Source organism: Oryzias latipes, chromosome 22 (assembly GCF_053564925.1).
Source record: "Oryzias latipes strain Hd-rR chromosome 22, Olatipes_Hd-rR_3.1".
Taxonomy (NCBI): domain Eukaryota; kingdom Metazoa; phylum Chordata; class Actinopteri; order Beloniformes; family Adrianichthyidae; genus Oryzias; species Oryzias latipes.
The window spans coordinates 5107276-5134769 of record NC_136258.1 but is presented as its reverse complement, the minus strand read 5'-3'; the positions used below and the strand labels follow the sequence as shown (position 1 = coordinate 5134769).

The 27494-nt window shown below is 43.8% G+C and overlaps 1 protein-coding gene across 1 annotated transcript in view; it reads left to right on the top strand.

The window, feature by feature from the left end:
- Nucleotides 1–26713, top strand: part of LOC101170065 (protein PALS1-like) — a 31586-nt gene extending 4873 nt beyond the window's left edge. The window contains exons 2-17 of the mRNA XM_004082748.5: nt 14892–15190; nt 16714–16885; nt 17235–17335; nt 19123–19230; nt 20178–20255; nt 21879–22019; nt 22965–23126; nt 23210–23287; nt 23372–23555; nt 23634–23705; nt 24006–24077; nt 24154–24321; nt 24390–24479; nt 25308–25420; nt 25487–25597; nt 25681–26713. Of these exons, the coding sequence (XP_004082796.1) occupies nt 15014–15190; nt 16714–16885; nt 17235–17335; nt 19123–19230; nt 20178–20255; nt 21879–22019; nt 22965–23126; nt 23210–23287; nt 23372–23555; nt 23634–23705; nt 24006–24077; nt 24154–24321; nt 24390–24479; nt 25308–25420; nt 25487–25597; nt 25681–25857 (2004 nt within the window). The 5' untranslated portion in view covers nt 14892–15013 and the 3' untranslated portion in view covers nt 25858–26713. The remainder of the gene's footprint in view (nt 1–14891; nt 15191–16713; nt 16886–17234; nt 17336–19122; nt 19231–20177; nt 20256–21878; nt 22020–22964; nt 23127–23209; nt 23288–23371; nt 23556–23633; nt 23706–24005; nt 24078–24153; nt 24322–24389; nt 24480–25307; nt 25421–25486; nt 25598–25680) is intronic.
- Nucleotides 26714–27494: the final 781 nt, after the last annotated feature.

Below are 27494 nucleotides of genomic sequence, written 5' to 3'. Positions count from 1 at the left end.
TTTTTCAACAGAAAAAGCAATGACCACACGGATTAAAATTAAAACGATGAGCGAACAGGCGTTTCATAATAATCGTAACATTATTAAAAGCACGTTTAGAAGATCGTCTTGTTACAGAGCTGACATATCAATGTATAAAGCCGCTCGGCAACATTGTTTTGTATTGAATTGTTACATTCAATAAAGTTTGAGAAAAAAATAGCCGCTCGGCGGAACTGATATCCGCTTCCGGTTTTTCAAACCCTACTGCGCATGTGCGAATGATTTATTCCGACCAAAAGTGTGAGACATGTAAACGTTTTTTATATTCTGAAAACATTTTTCTGGAACCATGTACACGTTTGGATTCTAATCCGACCATTGATCCGGTCAAGATATTATTCACATGTAACCGCGGCTTATGGTGTCGACTCGCAGCGTGGCGGGGGCGTGGCATCACGATGGTGTCTCTCCATCGGGATGTCAGTCACCCATCACGATGGACGATGGTATCGTCCATCGGCACAACCCTACTGTGATTACAACTAGGGATGCCACTAGGCCTGCGCAATAAATCTCTAATTTATCAAGCTGTGCAATATACATGTTGCAAAAGATGGTGAAACTTGTGATTGATGGTAACCTTAAATGTGATAAAACAGTCTTATGGCAGCTTGAATTATTAAAAGAATCAAATAAATCCCTTTATGCATTCGACCAATCGAATGGACCCCTTTTATGTTAGATGTGGGTCATTTGGAGTGTGATGTAAGTTATGTTGACTCTTAATTAAATTAAACCGATACAGCAAAATAGAAATGAAGTTTTTGGTTGTTTTGTTATTTGTTCATGTATCGCAAGTTATATTATCGTCACAATATTGATCACTGATATCGCAAATTGCAAGTTTTGCTACAATTCTTGGCTTAAAACATAACCAAATGTTTTATGCCGAAAACCAAATCATGAGGAAAGTGAATCATGGCATCCCTACTACATACCAGTATGTTTACTCTGAAAGTGTATGAGACGCGCGTTGTGCTCAATTTAAGAAGGATTTATTGCTACTTGTTTAATCTCATGACACCAGTCTTAGTGTAAAACACCTGAAAGGTTTGTCTTTATCATTGTTTATTAGCACATTTAAAAAATAACCAAACAAAAAGAAATCATCCCTCACACCAAAACAAAACCAGGACCCAAAAATGGAAGTTTTACCTGAATCATTGTCTCCATAATTACAACACAGTTAAATGTGGGTAGGGGGTACAAACAATTTCCCCTGAAGGCAGAAACATTTTAAACTGCCTCCATCCACCTGCCCCGTCCACTGTCCTCCTTTTTAAAACGTAAATTTCAACGACATTTTCTGTCCTCCTGCTTTCCCCCTGCTCGCTAAAACATCATCCACCTTTAACGCTGAACAGTTGTAAATGAACAGACGCACGGAAAACACGGTCAACCAACAAAAACGTCAGCTATGAAGCACCTGAACTACAACTTCTTTGTAAGGACTCATTCTATATTTTAGACACATTTGAATGGATTCTGTGCTTGTTTGGCTTTACTCACAACCAGAACAAGAACTGTATGAAGGATTTGTATCATTTAGTCTTAGATCTGGGCTTAAACCTGACATGGACTTGGGAACTGGCACTGACCTGCCCAGATGTTTGGAGCTTACATGAAGTTTGTGAAAAACATTCAATGGTTTTTTAGTCAATTCCTCACCTAACCAACAAAGACGGTTACTTTTCTGATCATGTTCCTCAGCCTCTGTTCATCCACAGCCACATGACTGTGTGTCTAGAGCTATCTTATCCCTCGAAAGCCTTCATGTTCTCCAGGCGGGTGCCAAAAAGCTTTCGAAAGGTGTTGTGCTTCCCTGGAATGTTACGCGGTACCTCTTCTTAACGCATGGGGGGAACACAGAAAGAGGGAAGGTTCAGGAGAGAAAGCAGAGTCTTTGTTGAGAAAACAGCAATGGGATGTTACAGATGAAATGCCGTGGACATAAGAGCGTTGCTTTGCATAACCTCTAAAGGACATTAGTGTGCAGCTTGATGCTAAAATTTCCAGAGATGCAAACAGAGACGGTCATATTTAAAAGTGCCAAGGTCCCGTGAAAATGCTAGGATAGCCATGACTGAACAAGACTGACTCATCGTGTCAACATTCTTCTTAGCTTGTAGGTTATGCTGAGCTATGGTTTATGCAGCAGTCTCAGGACATCCTCATCATCTCTGCAGTTCTTTCTGCCACATGTTGCTATTTGTTTTTTATGGTCTTTCATTCATGTGGATTATAGAAATCAAAGTGCTGCTGCAGGTGCCTCACCTGAGACTGACTCCGCCCCCTGAACGTGCAGTGAGCTGCGAGCCTGTTGAGGCAGCACGGCCCCCCCACATGCCTGCTGGAGTGCTGCTCTACACTTTGAACTGACCTTTAGCTAGACCATGCTGGCAGGTATGAGGTATTGTTGCCATGGTGACAGGGTGAGAAAGGACTTTAATGTACACATGGAGTGAGTTATTTAGGACAGTCGGGTTGGGAAAGGGGCCAGTGACAGACAGAAGTCCTCTGTTCTCTGGAATGTTCTCCAGCGCTCTCTCTGCTACCAGAATAACGCTGGCAGAGTTTTACTATGTCACTAAACTGACTTACTCTGAGACTTTCCTTCTGACGACCGCTCCTTTTAGTGTACGGGTTCAGCTGGGGTCATGGGTTCTAGCATCAGGGCCAAGCCGTCACAGTCCAGAGTTCTTCTTTAGCCGAAGCAGTGAAATCTCCTGCTGCTTTGTTGAAGGAACTGAAAGAAAAAAGCTCCACTCGATGCGACTCCAGGCTTTCTCTGGGAGCGAGAGGGAGTTATGCCGGCCTGTATGATTAGCACACGCCACTGACTTTATCTTCTTTTGTGCAACTTTTTACAAACGGCCCGCTAATGGGTTACAAAGGTCAAGACTGCAAGGACTGATCGAATTTTAGGTATCACCAAAATGAAAATTTGTGGCCAAACCCAAATAAAAAAGAAAACACTCGGCTGAATAGCAAATATTCACTGAATATCAAAGATGGACACTGAGTTTTTCATTATTTTTTAAATATTGCATTCTCCCTTTGTAGAATCAATGAAGTCTTTACGTTTGTTTTCTATTCTAAATTTCAGACACGTTTTTCAAAAAAAGTAAATGTCTATTTCATAAACTTTTTTATTATTCTAGTAGCCTTTCCAATACGCATTTTACATTTATATCAGGCTAGGTAGGCCTTCAAATGGTAATAATGTAAGCAGGAGTTTGGCTAATTAAACAAATAATAGAAAACACTCAACAGAAGACTTAAGTCTCATTAGATGTGTGCATGCAACCTCATACACTTACTTTAGAAGTACACAACATGCCCCAGGGCCAGAGCAGATGTGTTAATAACCGTACCTAAGCTTCAAAATAAAAAGGAACTGAAGTTAATCTTTTCCACAACTCTAAATGGTAGGTCAATTAAAAGACATGTACTCCTTTGTGATTCAGTTTGCTTTGGCACTGTCCTTTGTGAACTTTCTGTCTTTTCAAAATTGGCCATGGACTGAGTGTTGCCATCTTTTAGTTGCGTCATGCTGTTCTGGCTGTTTTGGCTCTCAAATGGCATATTAACACAGATTTGCTAAAGGTCTGACAAATAAACCTCTTCTTGATATTTTGGGTCAACATTTGCTGCAAATTGCAGTTCTATCTGGTCTTACTTTAACTGACTCCCACCTAAGGCCAAATTATTCCCAGACAAACAAGAACACAGAAGTTTAAAATAAAATAATCCATGGAGCTGCTGGGAGCTGGTGCTGGAAACCTGCTGATTCTGACTGCAGGTTGAGTCAGAATCAGAGACTGAACTGATAATTGTGGGGACCGGTCTTTGGTCTGAGTCCTGCATGGAGCTGCAGGGCTTTCTATGGATCAGGGCTACCCAGTCCTCAAGATTTACCATTCAGCCTGTTTTCTATCCCTCTTACCTGGGCCAGGTGTACTCAGAAAAGCAGGCAGGGTGGTAGATAACATAGTTGCAGGATCAGGCAGCCCTACCTTAGATGTTCAGGAGACATTCTTCTGTATTGTTTTTATCTAGTGTAACTTTAGTATTTTAGTCTAGATCTCATACAGTTTTTCGTGATCATGTTTTGTGAGACTGATGCAGCATTTAAACAGTATGGGTTCTTAATCTTTGTCTTGGGCTTTCTAAAACCTGAGCAGACATGAAGCTGTGCTGTTGGGATCACCAGCTGGAAGCAGCCGGAGCTTCTCTGAGCTCACTGGAGACGCTCCACCACAGAGCACCCGACAAGCAGAAACCCCCTTCTTCCTCTGCACAGTGTTTCTCAGGTGACGGGTGTCAATAAAGTTTCTTCTCTGAGAGGAGCAGCAGCTGCAGAGTCGCCCATTCTGCTGACTCAACAACCACTTTTACGCACTAGACACTCAAAGTGCAAAAACGTCATCAGGAAAAAATGCGCTGAAGTTGAGGCGCAACATTTCTGCCTGCAGTACTTTAGTGTGTGGGGGGGTCAGACAACAGTGATTACATTTTAGGGTTGGGTGAAGGAGGAGCTGCTTGTGTTGCTCTCTTGAGGCCTGAATTTATTACTAGCAAAAAAAAAGTTGCTTATCTTCAAGTTAAATTAAGATAAGTATGGAGAATAAATGTTTTGATACATTTGCATCAGTAGATGTCAGTAACCTTTTAACACATTTCTACTTTTTTTTTCTCAGAAACTTTAATTTGGGTTCTTTGAAGACCCACTTTGACGAAAATGTTGTTTTTGGTATTTTAAGCATATTCTTGTGGTATTTTTCTGATGATGGAGGACTTCTAGAAAGAAAATTAAGTTTACATTTTTCTGTGAATCGGCAACGGATCAAAAAATGCTTTTTGACAAAGATCGTTACGTAGAATAAACACTGGTTGGGCCTCAAGCTCCCTGCTCTGCTCCATTCTGATGCATCCACTTGCAGACAAATCGATCCATGAACGTTTTTGTTTTCTTGGTCTGAGCTGGAATCTGGATCTAAACTCTACGGCTGGATAGCTCTGACATTGCTCGCCATTTTTTGCTGCACCGGTAATGTTAGGTTGGGGGTGTAACCGTAAACTTGCCGGAGAGCGGAGAACTCAAAGGTTAATTTCTAATAAACTACTGCCGGTCTGCAGAGCCTATGGAGAACAAACAAGTTTTTAGATCTGAGCTAAAAATGGCATAACCATAATTAGAAGACCACTAGGAACACTTGCATAAGATGATCGGAGTGGAACTTTAAGGAAAACTAAGGTCGTATTCAGACTGGAGAAATCATTTGTTCCAGAGGTTCCTGAGCGTTGCATTTGGTCTGTATTTAGGCTGGCATTCTGTTACGGACCAAAGCTTGTAAACAAAACCACATGACTAAAGATCTCTTCAGTCATTGCCCACGAACTACGAGGGCGGGTCAAAACAACGAAGACATGCTGCACTTTACAAGCCTTATCGGGACAGTTAACTTATTAAAATTTTATGTTTTGATTACTAGTTTTGATGTTGGGAACTACACTTTTTTTTAATTTGTTTCTTTAGTACGGCGGAAGCCTGCTGCAAGGCGTCTACTGGCAAGGAGACGTACCGTGTGCCTTAACTCAGGGGATGCTAGCTGCAGTGATGAGGAGACGTAGGGTAGAGGGCTGCATTGGGATTGAGTCCCGCCGGGTCCCGTGGGACCCAACGCAAATCTCGTGGGAGCGGGCGGTTTGAATTTTGCTGCGGGCGGGAATGGGCGGCTAAAAACACCACTGCAGGATAGGGACCAGCCAAAAAGCAAAGCACAGACCGATCTGCAGACTGGGAAGACGATGCGTCCGTTGCTTCAGCGTCAAAGCCGATCAATGATGAAATGGCTGAATATCTCAGTTCCCGATTCTCTGATAACCCAGACCCAGACAGCGTGCTTCAATGGTGGAAGTTCAACAAAGAGCGCTTCCCAGCGCTCAAAGCTGGTACGTTTCATCTTTAGTATCCCCGCTTCCAGTGCGCCTTCAGAGCGGGCTTTTAGTGTCTGTGGGCGCATCTTGGAAGAGAGACGCACGGGATTGGGACTGTAGTCGATCAGCAACACTCTCTTCCTCCACAGCAATATTGCAAAGTAATTCATTCGTTAAATTCATTCGTTGAGGAGGCTGCCTAAGTTTGAATGTTTTTATTCTTATTTGTGTTTTTCCAACAGAATACCTGCGACATTTGGCTAATAATTGTAAAACTGCTGTTTTTCACGTAGCCTACTTTATCATATTATGGATCTATTTTTTTGCAAAGCAGTCTATTTTTATGTGCAAAGTTTTTGATAAAAAACTAAACTATATTTGAATGTATTGTGTGTGTGTGTTGTCATTTTTATTTTTTATTTTTATTTTTTTACATGCAGGCCAGGGAAACAAAACAAAAACCCCATGAATCTCTTTAATAATATCAATACAAATGCAAGTTTTTTTTTTCTTGTGGAATGGGAGAAGACACAAAATCAATGCATCTCTATTATTGTGCGGGAATAAATCCTCAGAGTTTTGCGGGAGCGTAACACGTTGCGGGAGCGGGCAGTAATGGTCAGAGATTCGGCGGCCGCGGACGGGATGAAGAAAACAGTCCCGCGAAGGGCTCTAACGTAGTGTTTAGATGTATAAGTCTTTATGACATAAAGATTGTCGGGAAAAGCAGCGAGAAGCAATGTGTATCCCATTAAAACTAGTTTAATTAAGCCTGAATTGGTTTGACAATATTTCAGTGAGTTGCTGTGTCTCATCGTTGTAGTGTTATGGTATTGTTTTGGGAGAATTCTGTTTAGGAACTACAAAGTAGCTTTTAGGATGATGTCACAGCAGCGCAGAGTGAGTGCCACATAATGAGACACAGAGAAGTATGGAAGAAGTGTTTTCAGCTGTGTTAAAATAAACGTTCCCACAAGTAAATGGTTGGACCCTCTTTTTCTGTTCCATAGCACGACAATTGTTGCTTTACATTTGTCTGCGGCTCATCTGATGCTTCATTCCTACCCTAGTTGCGTTTGTTAAGGTGTCGTTTTGGTCCAAATGTTCTGCTCCGAGGGCAGATTGCATTCGGACTGAGGTATCTCGGAGCGAACCGAAGCTCAGTCCGATTGGGGAAAAACCTGAAACCACCTCCAAAGATGGTCAGAGAAATCATCCCTCACACCAAAACAAAACCAGGACGGAGACAGAGGGCGGTTTGTGGTCCTGGTCCAGAGTCCACTTGGATGTATTCAGACTGAAAATTCTTCCAGATTATCAGGAAAAACTGGTTCACACCCTTGTTATTGGTAAGCATTCAGTTTCATCTGCAGACCACACTGTCTACCAAACCACCACGGTCCATTAGTAGAAGTAGTCAGAATATAGAACTCAGTCAAACCACAACAAAGTCAGCAATACTAATCAAAGTAGGACTGGAAACCAAGGGCCACTTTAAGAGGAACCAAAGTGTGAAGAAAAGGAACACTGAAGTAAAGAGCAATGTAATGTGAAGAAACTGGAGAAGTAGGAAAAAGGTGCAACAGTCCAACACAGTAAATGGGGGCAGGCAGTTATTACTATTTTATAACCAGAAGATTACCTGGATGAGGTGGTTCCCTTCTTGCTTTTTCCCCCGTGTCTTTGTCATGCTTTATTGCCTCCAAGTGAGCAGCATTTAGTACTGTATGGTTATTTTGGTGAGTTCAGTTGGTCTCTGAGAGTGAGAGAGCAAACCAGACAAAGGTGGGGGGATTTGTTGGCATTCACCTCTCATGTAGACGACGGACCTGTTCTAGTGTGAAATCAGACTAGAAAGTCTCATGTCCAAACAAGACCTAGAGAAGCTGATTCCTGCCTTCATCTCCTGCAGGCCGGACTTCAAAAAGTTACAGCTCATTCAGAACACTGCTGCCAGTGTTTGGACCAGAACCAGAAGAACTGCTCCCATCACCCCCGTTCTCAAGTCCATACACTGGATACTGATTTTAAAGTACTACTGCTGGTTAATAAATCCATTAATGGAGTCGCACCCACATCCCTGGAAGAAGTACTTGTGATTCACAAACCCAACTGCGCTCTGAACTTTGCAGGAAGCATCAGCTGGTAGAAGCAAGTCAGAACCTAACGGTGCAAAGCTGTTGAAACATTGTGTCTTCTCTACTTCTGTTTTCTCCCTCCATTCATTTTCGGTGTCTGGGTGTCACTTCTGACTGTTCAATCAAAGTTCTCCACACCTGTGTCGGCTCTTTTTTGAAGACCTCTTGTGTATGTTGGTGGTGTGTAATGGACACGGGTGGCTCTCATTCACATGATGTACGACTCGTCTCCTACCTTTCCTGGAAGAGCAGAACCCAAAAGTCACAGAGGGGTAGAGCAACATGATGGCATGAGATGACTTTTGTCAACAGGTTTGATTTACAAAATGTTTGCATCACAATCTGCAACATCTTTCAAGTTTGTTTCCAGAAAGTAAAAAGTTTGATGCTGATTCTCACATTTGAGTCATGCATTTGCATGAGAGCCCTGAAAAAGCAGCTGTTTATATCTGCAGCAGAGGATGGTCTGCTTTAAAAGTTCACCTGTGTTTCTGTTCCTTCATTCTTCCAGAAGTCAAAGGATTTTCCAGGCAGCAGTGTTTGAATCTTTTCCTCTGGCTACAGCATGAATATCAGCCACATATGTTACTAAACCATTCCTCCCTTTACCTCATGTCGAGCATTTCCTCGCGTCTGGTACCGGCTGACACCGCTCAGTGTGTGCCTGTTTTTGTGCATGAATCTGTGTTTGCGCCGCCGTGTTCCCATCAGCTGTTGGTTCTTTCCTGATCTCATCTTTGGATGATTATGTGGTAACTGTCAAAAAGAAACGCATGCATAAAGGCTAAGTTGTGCACAAATTACTACTTTGTGCACAACTTTACCATAAGATACCAATTCAACATTTAGTTTGGTTTAACATGTCTGTTTTTGAATAAGATTTGACCAAGACTCTCTCTAGTCTTGTCCCAGGCATTTACATAAGCCCTAAAACGTTAAAACAACAAAGTGTGCATGCGTGTTGAGGCTCATTTACCAAATTAAAATAGAATAAAACCTGTTTAGAATATTATTGATCCCATAGCGAGGAAATTATCTTGTTACCATAGCTCCGTTGAAGAAAAAGCAGATAATGATAATGGAGATCTCTGGCTGCATTTAGTTGTTGCCAGGCGACAGCAGCTGACCATGTAAACAATACACAGCAGATCGTTTCAGGCACAGAAGTGGTAAAAAGAAAATGGCCCCAAAAAAGCGCAGCATGCAAGCTGATGATAATGCATGACTATACGAGAACTCTTTCTTTTTTTTGATCATTTTGGCAGGAATTCGTTTTAAGCTTTATCTACACACCTCTATATATGGTGTTATTGGTTGGCCAAAATTGTAATTAATTTGCTACCTTAAATGTGCTAAAACAATTTTATGGCAGCTTGAAGTATTTAACAAATCAAATAAATCCCTTTATCCATTTGACCAATCAGTTGTCTGTTATGTTAGAAGCTCTCCTCCTATGTAGACTAGGGTCATTTGGAGTAATCTAGGTTATGTTGACTCCTATTGAAATTAAACTGTTGCAGTAAAAGGGAAATTGTTTTTGGTTGTTTTGCTATTTCTTAATGTATCTCTAGTTATATTGTCATCCCAATGTTGATAGCTAAAATTGCAAATCAAGTTTTCCTCATATCCTGCAGCCCAACTGAAATAAAAAGATGTAAACTGTTTATCAGTGCCTAATTGTCCTCATTGCACAGGCGTCATTTTTTTCTGACGTTCTGTCTCTAGTTGTAGTCGGTACAAATGTTGAATCAGTGTCTCTATATAAATGCCTGTGACTCCCATAACAGATTTTTGACGGTAATCTAACTAGGGGTGTGACGATAACCGCATCACCACGGTGAATAGTCATCACCACACATTCTTCTTTTTTTGGTTGAAAGTTCTGCATATGGTGCATGATTTGAACTATAATAAACACAATCATCTTTGCTAATTTACTTTTTCTGCAGTCCTGTGTTCAAGCTGCCGTTTCATCACCGCGGTGATCAAATATTCCACACCGTCACAGCTCTAAATCTAACAGCAAAATGTTGTATTCAAGACGAGAGAAAGTCGAGTTCAAAACAGACGGCAAACATAAAACCAAATGTTCTGGGTTTTTTTTTTTGATAATGTTTAGCACAAAGTATTATTTGTGCTAAACATTATCTTTTGCATACATTTGTTTTGGACACTTGCCTTACTCCACACTGATCAGCTTATGTTTTTTGAATTCATGTCCACATGCAGTTTACATTAAGCTAACTGAAGAAAGGGACAGCTCTCATCTTGAAAAGATTAGTGCAGAACCTTCAGAGATTCTGAAGACTCTAGATTCAGATGTGGATAGTTTTTGATTGACCTGCAGGGAACCTGACCCACATTACTGTGGTGTCTGTAGACCCATATAAGTCAAGAACAAATACCAAATTCCACTCTTTCCCCTCATAGTTTGACAGTAAAATGAAGCTCAAACGGGTGTTTGACAGGTAGATATAAAATCCTCAGCTCTAGAAGAGCCTCAGTGGGCGTGTTCCAATGACTGAGGCTGGTGTTCTCCCTTTTAAAAAGACTGTGGATCTGGCGACAAGGTCATGTGACCTTTCTCTTGTTTCATGATCATTGATTTGGGCTGCAGTGAAAGCACTAAATAGGTGGTTTTTGCATTCTGCTGCATCACCCGCTGCAGGTGTGCCTTGCTCTAGGATGTGCCGCTGTGGCCCAGAAGAAAAAAACTTGAACTTGAAAAACTGGACTGTGAAAGAAAGTCATTCCTATTTCCACTCTATTACATGTTACTTTCAGTAGTAAATGCTGGGTATGTTCACGTATTACCTTCCCATACAGTGTATTTACACTCTTTGTTCTTCTGACCTTAGCAAATGAGACAATGCTAACTTGTTGGTAAAGGTAAAGTAACTGCATCGTAAAAACATATTATGCCGTGTTAACTTCTTGTAACATGAGGCAAATTTAAAGAGAAACAAGACGGCAGTGAAAACAACAATCTTTCATATGATACACTTCTGCAGGATACAAAGTGTCATCACAATGACATTTGTTCTAAGTTCTCAACAAAACAGTAAAAAGGAGCATTCCAAATAACAGATTATTTTTCCATATTATTTATCTTTTCTTCCAGAGTTTTGTGTTGTTCCAGGAATGATTCGCACTCATTTGCATAGCTCATGAGTTTGTCACCCACCGTGACAACAGGAAATGGCCCCAGATCCTCACCTTCTTCGCTTTACAACAGATCAAAAGATAATCAGAGTGGAACTATAAAGAGTGTCCTTTTCAAGCCCCACATGCTGCTGTAATGATGTCCTCCATGAAACTGCTTCATACCTGCATTTAGGTGAACTTTGGCTAAACCCAAACTTTGTGTTGTTTCTCCGGCAGCAACTAAGGTTAATTAGTGATGAGTGAGCTCACCAGTCTACAACGCTTGACGGAGCGTTCTGCTGCTGGAAATGGCCTTAAAAACTGCAGTGACTGTGACCCCAGCAGAGTTTTCCCTCCACACACATGAACATTCACAAATGCACAGTGGGGGGAAGCTGTGCTGCCAGATGGCTGGTGGGTCTTGGGGGGTTATCAGCCCTCTTGCAGGGTGCAGTGTGGTGGGTCAGAAGATAAGGTTCTGTTTACTCAGGTCTTTGGGATTCCAGCAGGCTGTGGGCTTCAAATAGGCCGGTCTCCATGAACCAACCATCTAGGAACACAGAGCCCTCAACCTTAGCGGGACTGTACAGACTGTTGTAGAGTGGACGTGTGTTACCATGGAGACGTGGGAGTATCTTGTCTGCTTCGGTGTTCTAACATTCATCAACTGTGACTGCAGATCTGGTGGAGGACTGACCCAGTTTGTTGGGAGATCCACTTCACGTTCTGCTCTGTTTCCCATCCATTTCTGGCTTAATGGATTTAGATTCAAAAGAAGAACTGGAGTTTTGTTTGTTTGTTGATTGAAGACAGGGACAGCATAAATTAATACATGCAAATATATGAGATTATAGCCTTTTAGGGCAGTTTCCATCTTTAGACCGTATAGACCAGGTTGAAAGGATGGGGCTGGCAGTAGTTGGCAGTTCTGAACTTAGTTTATTATATTCTGTTAATATGCATTTCATAATCCTGGATTAACTAATTTGTATTACTCTGTGTTTTGTGGGAAAATCACTGAAATTTGGAGACAGGTGAACAAAAAGATGTTCCACCTTCTGCCCTCTTTAACCCAACTCATTTCATCATTTAATCAACCATTTAAATCATTGTAGTCTGGCAGATTGTGAGAAATAAATGGTGCAAACAGGAGAGAGGCCCTCAGTGTGCAGATGTGGTTCAGGTGGATGGGGGACAGGTGTTTGGGGGCGTGGTTTCATGTTCTGACGTTGTCTCACTGCAGTGTTTTGCTGCTTTTGGGGTCAGAGGAGTTTCGATGGTCCTTCTCATGCAGTCCCTTCCCCCATCTCAGGAATTGTGTTCCCATAGTTGTCTGACATTCCTTACCGCTGCATCATGGGACCTGTGTGTGTGTGTGTCGTGTTTCTGTGTGCTCTGCATGCGGTCCTGTTGTGGGGAGATAACCTATCAGACATGTTATCATGTTGTTGTTGTGCCACAGAAGAACGGGACGTCAGTCCGTCTGTCTTGGAGTTTATTCTTATCTTTGCTCGTCCATTTCATCCTTGCGCTTCCATCACCTCCCTGTTTGGCACCTGTCAAAACTGTTGTCATGGTAACATTGAGAGTGTAGGCGCAGTCAAAGCAGTCCATCAAAACCTTACACAGGTCTCTCTCTTGTGACCAACCTGCTGCTTTCTGATTGGTTCTCATACTCTCCTCTTACTGGTGGCTGTTGCTCACTGGTTTCACTGTCCTGTCTGTTGTTTAATCAGTGGATCAACTCCCAGACTTGACAGCCGTTGTGTAACGGCCAAGACACCTATCCAGACATTAGACCTATTGCTGAGAAACTTGGGTCAATTCACATTAAAGTTTGGTGATATTCTCTGCGTTTTATTACTTTTTCATTACATGGGAGCTTAAAGATTTATACAACTGTTGGAGAGTTTTGTCTTATTTATTTATTATTTTAAAAAAGCACCTGGTTTTTCATAGACCCCTAATGTTTTTGAAAACTAATCTTTTGAGTGAATTAACATTTCAGATATTTGTCCTTTTAATATAATTCTGATGAAAATGTTAATTCTACTCACGTTTTTAAATGTTGGATTTTTGTTTAAGATGTGAATCTTGGTGTTGGAAATGCAGCCACCCGCCCACCTTTAGCTTTTCCAGGTTGAGGTCATGGCGCCAAAGGTCACCTTCTGAGGTGTTTCCCACTTTCCCATTTTCTGCACACATGTACATCTATTCCAGCCACCAAATAAGAGTAAAAGACAAAAGAACTGCGCACACATGTACATTTTGACTTGATATTTACTCTTAATCATAAGTAGGCATATTTTTGCATATACACACAATACATAACCGAGTGGAAAGAAGTAAATTTAGATAATCCCACCCATAATGTGGTTTAATTTAGCTGAGATAATCCAGTTCTTAACTTTTATAGTTATTTATACTTTACCAGTCCAGTAGCAGACCATTTAATAAAAGCCAGATGTATTCATAAAATCAAATAACAAAGATAAAGTGCTGATTGATTACATAAGACGTTACTTTATGACAGAAATCCTTATTACAAATCATACATCAAACATGCGTATTGATCGCAGTCAGAAAAGAGTTTTGCATTGATCCAGATGCCATCATCCTTCATATATTAATAGTTATTTTTTTGTCAAAATCCGTGTCCTTGTCACAGCTAAAGCAAGTGCCAGATGTGGTTGTGATGTTCTTCTGTTTGTGTCTATGATGGCTTCAAAGTTGGTATTCATTCCACAGTCTTATTCTGGATTAACAGAGTTTTTGAAGTTGTCTGTGCTGCAGGAGGTCACATCATCCTCTTACAGTCGATGACCTCTGTGTACCTTAGCTGCATCTAGACCCTACCTTACTGATACACCTGGGGAAGTGGCCCACCTGTGATCACCCAATGGTATGGCCTACACTATGAGGGTCCCAATAAGCCCCTATTTCCACTCCCAAAGACTGTACCAAATGTTTCAGTCCCTCAAATGAGCAGTGGAGGAGAATTCAGAGGGGATTTATTTCCTATGGCTCCAACATCACAAAGTTCAACTTAACAAAAACCTGTTTATTTACTTTCTGCATTCAAAATAAGTTTGTTTGTTGTTTTTATTAGTTCTCTTGGTATTATAATATCATTTTTTTGTAACTGTTGAGGTTTTTAAAGCAGCTGTTGTGGTATAGATAAATCTCAAATATGAGCATTTTGTATTTTGAATGTCGGGTGGGGTAACCTATGATTGGGCTCAACAGAACTCACTCCCCCCAATTATTCATCTTCTTATTGTTGTTACAGTGAGAGAATTAAACTCCATTTAATAGGGTTGTCCCATGACAGGCTATGCTTCTCCTGTCAGCATCTTCTTGAACAGTCCATTTGTCTGTGGGTTCAACTGGGCTTAGCCTGAACATGCTAGGTAGGTTCTGCCCCGTGCCAGCTCTCCCCCTGCTGGAGGGGTTTAGGGTCTGGTGTGTTGAGGATTGGGCATCAGTTCAAGTTGACACGTTTCAGCTCACACATAGTAATGTCTTGTTATTTACGGTATCTGTATTGTGACCTGTGCTTATTTTGGCCTTCTTGTTGTTTTGTCTTCCCTCCGTCTTTGTTGTTCAATATTGCGTATTTGTCTGCAGGTGATGGTGTCATGGCCGCGCGCTCTTACGACCAGTCATCCTAGAAGTTACCTGGACCTTGACTAACCCGCGCACCTGAGAAGGCTCTTCAGCTCACGCTCGCTGCTCCATTCCAGCGAGGAATGACAACCTCCCATCTGAATGGCCACGTTGCTGGGGAGGGAGGAGGAGCAGCAGATGAGGAGCTGAGGGGGGCGCAGCAACATCGAGAAATGGCAATAGACTGCCCAGGAGAGCTGGGGAGTCGAACGCTCCCGGTCCGCCGCTCTGCACAGCTGGAGAGGATACGACAGCAGCAGGTGATTTCACTTAAACACTTTATGTTGAAGTCAATTCGGGAAGAAAGCACTTTAAAACTGTTTCGTTTGTTTTTTAGAACTTCCTAGAAAACATAGGCGATCCTTGTTGCAGGTGTCCCTAACTTTAACCATCTCACCATTCCAGAAATCTTTGCAGTTGATGCATCTTTCCTTGTTTTTATTTTGAAAGGAGTGGGAAAGTTGGGAGCGTCTTTACTCATTCAGAATATTAGATTCTGCTGAATGAAGGTAAAGTGGTTTGAGAGGAGCCATATTTTTATTACCCCACCAAACTGTGATCTTAAAATCCTTTCATTTAAAAAGAAAATCAACAGTGCGCCTCTTAAACCTGGAACTGGTTTTCTATGTGACGCTCTCAAAGGTCCATCCAGATGTTTTAGTGCGACTTTGCTACAAACTACAAAGCCACAGCCCTTGAAGGCTTGTTGGAGCATTATGGGCTGCTCTAGCTGGGAGCCGGGCTGAATGATACAGTTTTAGATTTGGTGTTTCGCTCACTGTACTTTATTTTCCCTCAAAAATTGTTAGTTGTTTTAGAAATGTCCTGACACAATCACACGATCCTGATTGGATCAGGACCGATCACATGACTTCAGACTTGATCAAAATCAAACGTTGCATCCTAATCAGGGATTAGCTATAAAGCTATATATTTTATTCCCAGTATTTTGTCAGTGCTGTATATTTCATGCTTATTATTACAGACAAATACCGTAGAAGAAGTCTGCATATCATGACCGGATCACAACATTTTACTGGCGTGCAGCGCATCACGGAACAGAAACCGTTTCAGCAAAAGTTGCACAAAAACTCGTCAACTTTCCGGTCAATGACAGTAACATTACATTAGGTGTAAGTTTGGGGTCAAAATGGGGTAAAGACAAAACTGTGTTTAATACGACAAACCTCATTAGATAATGTCATCATTACATGGAGTTTACTAAATCAACACAGCCCACAATGCACCAGAACAGGAAACGGTTCAAGACCAGATGGAGATGCTGGTTTTCATCGAGAAAAACATGCTGTCCGGAAAAAAACAGGAAAAAAGTTAGAATACCCATCTCAAAAGAACATTAAACCTTAGTTTATGACACTGTTGTTATTTTAGATTTTTGTTTTCTCTTTCATTGCACTTTTGTCAGCCTCTGCTGTCCTTCTTTATAAATAAAGTTGACTTGACACTGTTGCACTTTTATTTGCTTACTTGTTACATGCCTGTTGGTTATTTTAAGTTGAGTTTATTTTATTATCGGATCGGGACTCTTTTTCAGCAGATATTCAAATTCAAATGAGTCTGAATCAGATCTGGGCCAAAAATACCTGATCAGGACATTCCTAGAGTCTGATCGAAGGCTAAATGTTCAGTCCTCTGAACATGAAGCTGGACCACAATAACATTATGGCGTGCGCTTTACCCATCATGCTGCTGTTTACGTGAGTTTATAGTTCCAGTTCTAACGGCATCGGTTCTTTGGCATTTTCCTTCTTCTGCGGGTCAGGAGGACCTTCGGCGGCGCAGAGAGGAGGAAGGCCGCCAGCTGGACCTGAACGCCTCACTCAGACTCAGGAAACTCGCCCAGAACTCCCAGATCGGGATCGACAACCCATCATTCCTTCAAGACCAACAGATCCCACCACAGCTGGTTGCCAGCGGCCAACATGCACTGCCAGGTACCGCACACCCAAACGCCACTGCATTTGTGCGGCAGCGTCTAAGTGAGGAGGAAAAACGGCTAAAGGTTTCCCTGTAGAGAAATGAGGACGGGGAAAAAGGAGGCCAGGAATGTTTGGAATAAAGTCTCCCGTCAGGGAGGGAATTCCTGAGGGAGGGAGAGCAGCACGAGCAAGGCTCAAGAGCACAACATCATTAAAAGTGTTTACTGGGTGGCAGTGTTGACATAGTCGCACAACAGCAACACACTGGCCGTAGGGCTTCAGTGCTGCTGAATAGCTCACCAACGAGAAGGCAGGAGAAGCTCCTTCCTGCATGTGTGTTGAAGTGTTGACTGTGTGTCTGCAGAGCTGCAGGAGCTGCTGCTGTCCCTGAAGCAGGTCCAGGGATGCCTGTCTGACCAGCAGAGTCAGAATGACATCGAGCTTGTCCTCGCGCTGCTGAACAAGGTAACCCGGCCTCCCGACAGGAGGGAGCTCCGAGCTCCTCTGAATGCAGATGAAGGATTGGAGGGTCTTTGCATTGTTTGAACGCTCACAAACATTCATGTTCTTCAGACTCTTGTCTGGTTCTTCTACAGCTTTCTCAGGGCCTTTCATCTACTGATTTCTGCTGGAACTTTTCTGTGGGTTGAGCTTTGCATATCATTTGTGTGTGCAGGCTCGTGTTTGTGCGTTTAAATGTGATGCTTCCAGTTAGTATGGCTGTTAAACGTTCAGCATCCTCCAGGGGGAATGTCAGTGTTCTTTGGTATCATGGGGGTTCCTTAGTAATTCATGAAGCACGACGCCATAGAATCAGGTCGTGAAGACGCTCAATTATCAACATAAGATCCTAGCTGCTAATCGATGTGCAGATGTTGATTGACAGCTGCGGATTGGTACCTGCGGATGGGTAGCTCCAAAATTGGCAGCTGCGTTTGGCTGTTTTGCGCAGCAAAAGTTATACGTTCTAATTTATGATAAGTTATAAACAGTTATAATTTAAAAAAAAAACTCTGAACCTCGGATTCAGGCTTAACTGCTCCTCGTTTGTAGTTTGTTTGTCAGTGTTTGTATTTTTGGCAAAAACTACTGGATTAGGAAGAAGGGTTCCGACTCTCAAAGTTTGGTTGTTTCAGATTTCCATGTTAAATCTCACTTGTTCAAACCAATTTGAACAAAGAACAGGCCTGGATTTATGGAAGTGTGAAGCACAAGGAAGGAACAGAGCATTTGTTCCTCTGAAGCAGCTCATTGATGGCTTTCTTCTTCTGCACATCTGGAGACGAAATCGTGGCGTCTGCTTTGCCTGTTAGCCTTTAGGAGCAAAAACTCTGATTCTCCAGAGTTTTCTCTGCAGACATGTAGGAGAAATGCAGCTTCAGGCCGACATGGACTCTGGGAAAAACAGCATTTCTGTGATAGAACTGCCCTGATGCCGCACACAGTGGACCTGCATTCCTCTGGCGGCTTTAGTTCAAAAAGCCTTTTTCCAAGCGTCATAAACTGCAGTTCATTGTTTCTCAGACCGACTTGTTTCATTGATGCCAAAGACCCCCCCTCACTCACACAGTGGGGGTTTACTCTATACCTGCTGCCCCATGAATGTGGATTATTCCAATTTACTGCCACACCCTCAAATCCTGCAGGTTTGTCCCATTTGTGTCTGGACTAAGTATTCCACGACAACTGTTTTATTACGTTTCTGACAAAGAAGAAGAGCCACATTAACTTAACCAAGAGGTGAAGGAACTCTAACCTTAAATTAGACTGAAACAAGCTTAAAAAACAAAAGTTGTATCTCCATTTTTAGGAAAATGGTTTAGTTTTAGTCAACGCTGGAGTGTTTTATCTGTCCAAATGATAAAGCCTCTGAATCAGAGGCTTTTATGTTTTATCCTCGTCTTTATTGTTGTTGCAGCACAATAATATGAAAACTCTGACCTGGTTGTGGTTTTGACACCTGTGTGTTGATTGACAGCTGCAGCATCCTCCAGGGGTGATGTCAGTGTTCTTTGGTATCATGGGGGTTCCTTAGTAATTCATGAAGCACGACGCCATAGAATCAGGTCATGAAGAAGCTCAATTATCAACACAAGATCCTAGCTGCTAATCGGCGCAGCTGTTGATTGACAGCTGATGCACAGCCTTTGATCATGGTCCTGATGTTCCTCATGACTTTTGTCAAAAAAGCAAAATGTTCAGAGTTGCTTTTTTGTTAGTTTTGTGTTCTATCCTCTCTTTCCTGTTTTCAGTCTGATTTCCAGTCGGCGCTGAAGATCCACAATGCCGTGGCTGCCAGCATGCACAGGCCCTCTCCTCCATTCCCGCACACTCAGCAGGCGCTCCCGCTGGCCATGGAGGTAACGTCTCAACCGATCCTCGTGGAAGTCCAGCGGGCGTTCTATTTCGTCTGCAGCTTCAGAATTCTCTCTTCTGCTCTGTAAAATGAGGCCTTTGCTGTATGTCAGAACCACAATCCATCTCTACAGTGCAAAGTGTTAAAGTATTCACAGCTCATTTCCGTGGAATCTCTTTGTAAACAGACCCCCCCCCCTGCATTTGGGTTCTAATAACAAGAGCTCCTCTTTGAACTGCCGTCATCTTTTGAGGAAGCGGACAGAAACGGATCATCGGTTAGCTTAGCTGACACTTCATCGCCGTCTGACTAGAGCCCAAAGAAACTAGACTTTGAGAAATAAACTGATTGAAAAGCCTGAGCCCCGTGGAACAATACAGCTGCTGCTAAAGGCGGCGCCATTGTTGTCAAAGAAGAGCTGTTCCGTGGAGCATCCCAGACATCACGCTGCGTCGTTTCATAGGCTGCTCCAGTTCTTTTTATTCTCAGTACTGAGCCGCTTCACTTCAGACCGGATCTGATCTCCGAGGAGTGGAAGAACTGGTCTATTTAGTCATTGTGTGGTTGGCACGCCTGCGTCTAGCCTCCCTCACCCTCACTCACCTTTGCGTTGGGTAGAAGCGTTCGCCACGACATGTTGCTGGCGGCATGTCGGCAGGAAAAAATGTGCAGAAACATTTTTGCTGTACATGATCACCAGGCAGTCTACGACCCTGGTGTTTAGTGTGGTCCACCTGCCTGCCCCGAACAGGTTTGCTCCGTTTTCACGTGCAGACAGCCAGGATCCACCCCATAAGGACATTTGGGACTAATACTAAAAAGCTCTACAAAATAAAAGACTGTTTCAGAAAAAGGCTGTATTTATCAGTCGAGACAATCCAAAAGGAACATTACCCTTTAGCCTGAATGACACCTTGCTTGATGATCTCTTTGTTGTTGGCATGGTTACAGGTCAGACAGCTCACTCAGTCCTGTCATAGTAAAGAAGGACTGGAGCTCAACGCCCTGCTGTCAGACATTCAAATCCAGGTAAACAAACACAACAACACGCACACACGGTACACAAACACAACAACACGCACACACGGTACACAAACACAACAACACGAACACACGGTACACAAACACAACAACACGCACACACGGTACACAAACACAACAACACGCACACACGGTACACAAACACAGGAACACGCACACACAAGGTAAAACAAACACGGGAACACGCACACATGACAAACACGGGAACAAGCACACAAGGTAAAACAAAAACAGGAACAAACACACGCAAAGTAAACACACAGGAACAGGCACACATGGTAAACAGACACAGTAACATGCACGCACAATAAACAAACACGGGAACACGCACACATGGTAAACACAGGAACACACACACGATGAACAAACACAGGAACACACACACGATGAACAAACACAGGAACACACACACGATGAACAAACACAGGAACACGCACACACGATGAACAAACACAGGAACACGCACACACGATGAACAAACACAGGAACACGCACACACGATGAACAAACACAGGAACACGCACACACGATGAACAAACACAGGAACACACACACGATGAACAAACACAGGAACACGCACACACGATGAACAAACACAGGAACACGCACACACGATGAACAAACACAGGAACACGCACACACGATGAACAAACACAGGAACACGCACACACGATGAACAAACACAGGAACACGCACACACGATGAACAAACACAGGAACACGCACACACGATGAACAAACACAGGAACACGCACACACGATGAACAAACACAGGAACACGCACACACGATGAACAAACACAGGAACACGCACACACGATGAACAAACACAGGAACACGCACACACGATGAACAAACACAGGAACACGCACACACGATGAACAAACACAGGAACACGCACACAATGAACAAACACAGGAACACGCACACACGATGAACAAACACAGGAACACGCACACAATGAACAAACACAGGAACACGCACACACGATGAACAAACACAGGAACACGCACACAATGAACAAACACAGGAACACGCACACACGATGAACAAACACAGGAACACGCACACACGATGAACAAACACAGGAACACGCACACACGATGAACAAACACAGGAACACGCAAACACGATGAACAAACACAGGAACACACACACACGAGGAACAAACGCGGGAACACGCACACAAGGCAGGCGAACACGCACACATGACAAACACAGACGCATAAACGCTCAGGAACTATTCCAGTTTTGAGGAAAGCCTCAAGCTTTATCACAGAAAGTAGAATGGGTTTTGTATCAAATGCTAAAACATTTAATAATTTAAGATATGAAGATCTTTGTTAGCATGTTCTGTTTTTCCTCTTTTTTAGGATAGTTCCTTTTACTCACAAAAAATGTCACTTTATTTTCATAAAATAACAGACGTTTAGTCTAAAAGACATTGATTCAGATCTTTCTTCTTTTAGAAGTAATCATTTTGAAAATGATGTGTGCGTTCGCCATGTTTCAGTTCTGTTGGTTGGACGTTGTCCTCGTCACACAATGTTCATGGAAAGGGTTTGTCTATGCCAACAAAGTTTCTGGTCCTGTTCTGACCCGTGTTTCTGCAGTCGCTGCTCCTGACCCACGACAGCGTAGCAGAGAGGGAGATGCAGCTGGAACCTCTCCCCGTCCCGGGAGAAACTCTGGCACAGTGGGGGGGCGAGACCGTCAAGATCGTCCGCATAGAAAAGGCCCCAGACGTCCCACTGGTGAGTGACCAGAGGAACCGAAGCGGGCCCAGGACAGTTCTGTGTGTCCAGTTTCTGCTGAGTCATTGTTGTAATGGAGCAGAATCATCGGTGTCAAAGCTCTGACCAATCAGAAAACGGAGCTCCGCTGTGATCAGCTGACGTTTTTGTCATCAGTGTTCTGTACGGTGGCCCTGAAGTCCAAATCACTCGATGCAAAAGCATTTGAAGAATCACAAAAACTAAAAAAACAAAACAAATAATAAAAAAAACAATATTACATTTCAGAAATCAAAAAACAACTACAAAAAATGCAACACAATAAAAATGAAACGCCTTGGACAACAAAAGTTATTTCCAGAATTCCAAATGAAATGTTGAAAAACAAAACATAAGAAATAAAGTGTAAAGGGTAGGTACTATGGGACCCCCCCCCCATTTGAGCTTTTTCAAAAGCATCTTTTGTGTCCGCATACTAGTAGAGGTTTTAGGATTGACACGCAGCTCATCCAGTGTCGCTTCAGAACAAATGACTCCGTTTGTAATGAAGGTCCAGCTTTTGTTTTTTTTTACAGAAGCCGTAAAAGGTAGTTATGATGGATGATGACGTCTGTCAAGTATGGATGGACGTCATCATCCAATCAGAAACGCTCTAATCTTCCTTTAGCGGTGTTTCACTTTTATCTTTTCATTTTGATTTTTGGGAATAACTTTTGTTTTCCAAAACGTTTCCATTTTATTTAATTTCCTTCTTTTAGGATTTTCTGGAATTTTTTCATTTCTAAAATGTAATGTTTTTTCATTTGTTTAGCTTTTTTAATCTTGATCTTCATTGTGTTTTTCCGTTGAGTCCTTTGTTGGCGGCATTTGAACTTCAGGGCCACCGTAGATTTTCAGATTTTACTTCAGAGGCAGTGAAACTTCTTCATGTGTGGTGGGGGAATGATGTCCGTCCCTTGACTGCAGGGGGCGACTGTTCGGAACGAGATGGAGAACGTCGTGATCAGCCGCATCGTTCGTGGCGGCGCCGCAGAACGCAGCGGCCTTCTGTCTGAAGGAGACGAGATCCTGGAGATCAACGGCATCGAGATCCGAGGGAAAGACGTCAACCAAGTCTTTGACATTCTGGTGAGGATGAGGGACGGCGGTTCAGTGCGACGGTTGTGTTCTGCTGCTGCCATGTTCTTTGTCTGTATGCATCTGCGGGACAGGCGGACATGCACGGACTCCTGACCTTCGTGTTGATTCCCAGCGGTCAGATCAGACCCCCTCCCGTCAAGGAGACGGTGGTGAGTTTTGAACTCAGACGGATGTGATGGCGGGGAGTGAGGGCCGCTAAAGTCTGAGCTCTGCCTGTCCCCTTTCCCCTTCAGATCCACGTTAAAGCTCACTTCGACTACGACCCGTCGGATGACCCCTATGTGCCCTGCAGGGAGTTGGGCCTGTCCTTCCAGAAAGGAGACATCCTCCACATCATCAGCCAGTCGGATCCAAACTGGTGGCAGGCGTACCGGGACGGAGACGAGGACAATCAGCCGCTTGCCGGACTGGTTCCAGGTACTGTTGCGACCGGCGAGCTAGATTTCTGTGGTTCCGGTTCTTCTTCTGAGCTCATTGTGTCTTTTTGGTCTTCAGGGAAGAGTTTCCAGCAGCAGAGAGAGGCCATGAAACAGACTATAGAGGAGGACAAGGAGCCGGAGAAATCCGGTAAAAACCTGCCCCCCCACCTGATCGTCCCTCACCTGGCTGCAGGGCGACCTCACTGCCTCAGAACTGACTGTCCTTTGCCTGATCGTCCCCAAACTGCCTGTCCCCCACTTGACCACCAATCTAACTGTCCGTGACCAGACCTCTGCCTTCTTGACCCCCCTGTCCTAACTTTATGACTGACGTGATGACGGCGCAGCAGCAAACGCATGCATGGTTGATCTAAACATGGCTGAGGCGGACTCAGGATGTTTGTCAGTTGTAAGGCCTCTGACCTACGACCTTTGTGCTTGTTTTCAGGGAAGCTGTGGTGTGCGAAGAAGAACAAGAGGAAGAGGAAGAAGCTGCTGTACAACACTCACAGGAATGAAGGTCTGCTGCCAACACTTCCAAACTAAATGAAGACGTTTTTGGGGAGACGTTTTCACTGCTCTGCTCTGTGATCCAGACCCGGATCACGAGGACATCCTGACCTACGAGGAGATGGCTCTCTATCACCAGCCAGCCAATAGGAAGCGTCCCATCGCCCTGATTGGTCCAAACGGATGTGGGCAGGTGGAGTTGAGACAGAGACTGCTGAGAAGCCAGCCAGACCGGTTTTCTGGAGCCGCGCAGCGTAAGAGCCGCCTCGTCTGCCGAAGCTCTGAGCCCAGACACCACCTGACCCCTGCTCTCCTGTTGCAGACACCACCCGCAGCCGCCGTGACGGCGAGCAGAGCGGCCGGGACTACATCTTTGTGTCCCGGCAGAGCTTTGAGGCCGAGCTGGCAATGGGTGAGTGTTCAGTGACGGTCTGGACAGAGCGGACATATGACCCAATAAACTGCATTAATGCAGGGTTCTTGAACCTGCATTTAGCCCCAGGTGTTCACACTGGACTAACAGGGTGGGGCTTCTTCTTTTACTACTGTTCACTGACGCGTTTCCAGCAGCTCCGTTAGAAGAGGCTTGGTGTGAAATGTCGAATCCAGGCTTTTTCTCTCACGGCTCTATTCCCATATATGAAAGACTCCATGAATTAAAAGAACGCCATCCATACATCACTACCAAATCTGAGTCCCCGATTGGCCAAATTTGACCTGGTTTTACTTCCAACGCGCGTTCAGTGGACGTAGAGCCCGGAAACAATCCTAAAAACGTGCGTAGCTGCGCATGAACGCGGGAGTTTTGAATACGGAAGCCCAAAACACAGAAACACGTAGAATCCCTCAGCTTTCCTCATAGATGAGGAGTCGAGTCGATGCCGTTTCATCTCGCCATCGTCAGGCGTGTTGAAGCCTGTCAGGAAAAAACATGGAGACAAATGGAGGCGGAAGGGATTTGGTAAAACCTGAAAATCAGACAGTTCCTGCCCACTTGGGGGCGCTGTTGTCTGAAATGATGTGCGAGCAGGAGGAAAAGCAAAAAGAGAAGCTTCTTCATAGATGTCTTCTTTCATCTATGAAGAAGCTCCTGACTGAACCGCCGTACCCAGCAGGATTCCACAGATTCTTCTAATGTCCAGAGCTTTCCCTCTTTCAAACTCCGTCTGCAGATAATTCTGCTCTGATGTTTCCATGTTTGTCCAGAAGGGGGCAGCATTGAGCAGCTGTTTGTTTTCAGGGAAGCTGATAGAGTCGGTGGAGTCCGAGAAGAACCTGTACGGAACCAGCACGGACTCGGTGCGGCAGGTCATCAACACTGGAAAAATCTGCGTGCTGTGTCTGCACGCACAGGTAGGGGGCGCCCTCCGCGTTCAGGATGGAAAGGCTCCACCAGCTTCAAGGTTCTCCTGCTTTCAGGGTCTGAAGGTGCTGAGGAGTTCGGACCTGAAGCCGTACATCATCTTCATCGCCCCGCCCTCGCAGGAGCGACTCCGAGCCCTGCTGGCTAAAGACAACAAGAACCCCAAGGTTCTGCTCCGACTGTCCGCTCAGCCACTGCGGTCCTCGGCGCGCCTCTAACGTGTGTGTGTGGGTGTGTGTGTTGTACGCAGCCGGAGGAGTTGCGCGACGTGATCGAGAAGGCGCGGGAGATGGAGCAGAGCTGCGGCCACCTGTTTGACGCCATCATCGTCAACACGGACCTGGACAAGTCCTTCCACGAGCTGCTGAGGCTCATCGACAAGCTGGACACGGAGCCGCAGTGGGTGCCCTGCTCCTGGCTGCGCTGAGTGCACGTGCACGCACACGCACGTTCACCCGATCACGACGTTGTGAAAACTCTTTCATGAAGGAACTTCGAAGGTCTGACCGCTTCTGCTGGTCGTCTTCTGATGAGGACACAGAATAGAGGAAAGACTTGTTACCATGACGACAAGGTCTAAACACCAGGAGTAGTTTTTTAAGGAGTGGACCTTAAGGTGGAGCAGATCCACCAGTTAGAAAAAGTTTCTTCCAAAATGTTTTAGTTTTTTAATCTGTTTCTTGTATTTATTCCGATCAAATCCCAGAAAGTTTGAATCTGTCTATGAAATCCTTTGATCTTTCAGTTTGCAGAGAGAATATGCCCTGCCCCCTCCTGTGCAGGAAGTGATGCCTGAGCAGCAGGGGGCGTTGTTTAGTGTCACGCCTTTATTGTGTGATCAGACTCGCACTGCTGCCATAAACCTCTGTGCTTTCTTTTCTACTTTCTGTCTCTGATTTGTCTTTTTTTACCTCTGTTCTCTCCCGGAACCTTAACGGTGGATTTGGACCTGCAGCTGTTTCCTTCTGGATCGTTTCTAAATCTTCGCCTCTGGCGTTGAGAAGAAGTATTACTGAAGTAGACGGACACGCGTCGGCGCCACGTAGAGCCTTTATATATTTGTAATATTGAACATAGATTTATGAGGTTCTGAAGCTCCAATAGAACTGTGACTTCTACTTTAACTTCCTGCTATTGGTCCAGAATGACAAAGGAGGCGGGGCTTAACGAGAGGAATTGTATTGAATCTAATGTTCATCAACACCACTGAAGACGTCACTTGTTTCTGAGTAAAACGATGTTTTGTATTCACATGAATAAATAAATAGATGATTATTAGGAAACGGCTTGGATGGTTCCTATGACGACGAGACATGATGTTCTGATTCTGACACAGAGGATCAGTGAAGACAGAAGACCAGCTTCAATCAGGAAGTTTGCTCCACCCTGAAGTCACACTGAACGCTGTCACTTCCAGTCAGAAAATATGATAAACCCAGGAGACCACAGGAATCTGAAGACTTCTCCTCTGTGAAGCACAATCCCTTGTGCTATCTTAGATGACCCCCCCCTTCCATTGACGTGTTCTCCCTACCATGATGAAGGTGGAAAGATTTCATGTAATCCATGGACACCAGTGAAGATCACAAATCATTGAAGAAAAAAGGTTCAGAGCACTGTCTAGTGGGTCTAGATGACCCAACTCCCAATGTTAAAGTGCCAAGGATATAACAAGGGTTACAGCAAAGAAGTCCAGAGTCTGCAGATCTGGTGAAAGCCGGAAGTTCTTTTTATTAAAGGTAGGACGCTTTTTCCATGAAAGAAGCTGGAAAATCCTGCAGCAGCTGAAAGTTTCAGAGCAGAGCAGTCAAAGCAGCTGAACGCATGACGACGAAAGGTGCTGAAGACGAAAATTCAGAGAAAACGCTTGTGGTTGAAGAACAAAGTTCTCCATGAAGGTTGATCTTTCCAGAATAAATGACATGTTAACCCTTGTGCTATCCTAGGCACTTGGGGTCATCTAGACCCACTAGACAGTGCTCTGAACCTTTTTTCTTTAATGATTTGTGATCTTCACTGGTGTCCATGGATTACATGAAATCTTTCCACCTTTATCCACCTTTG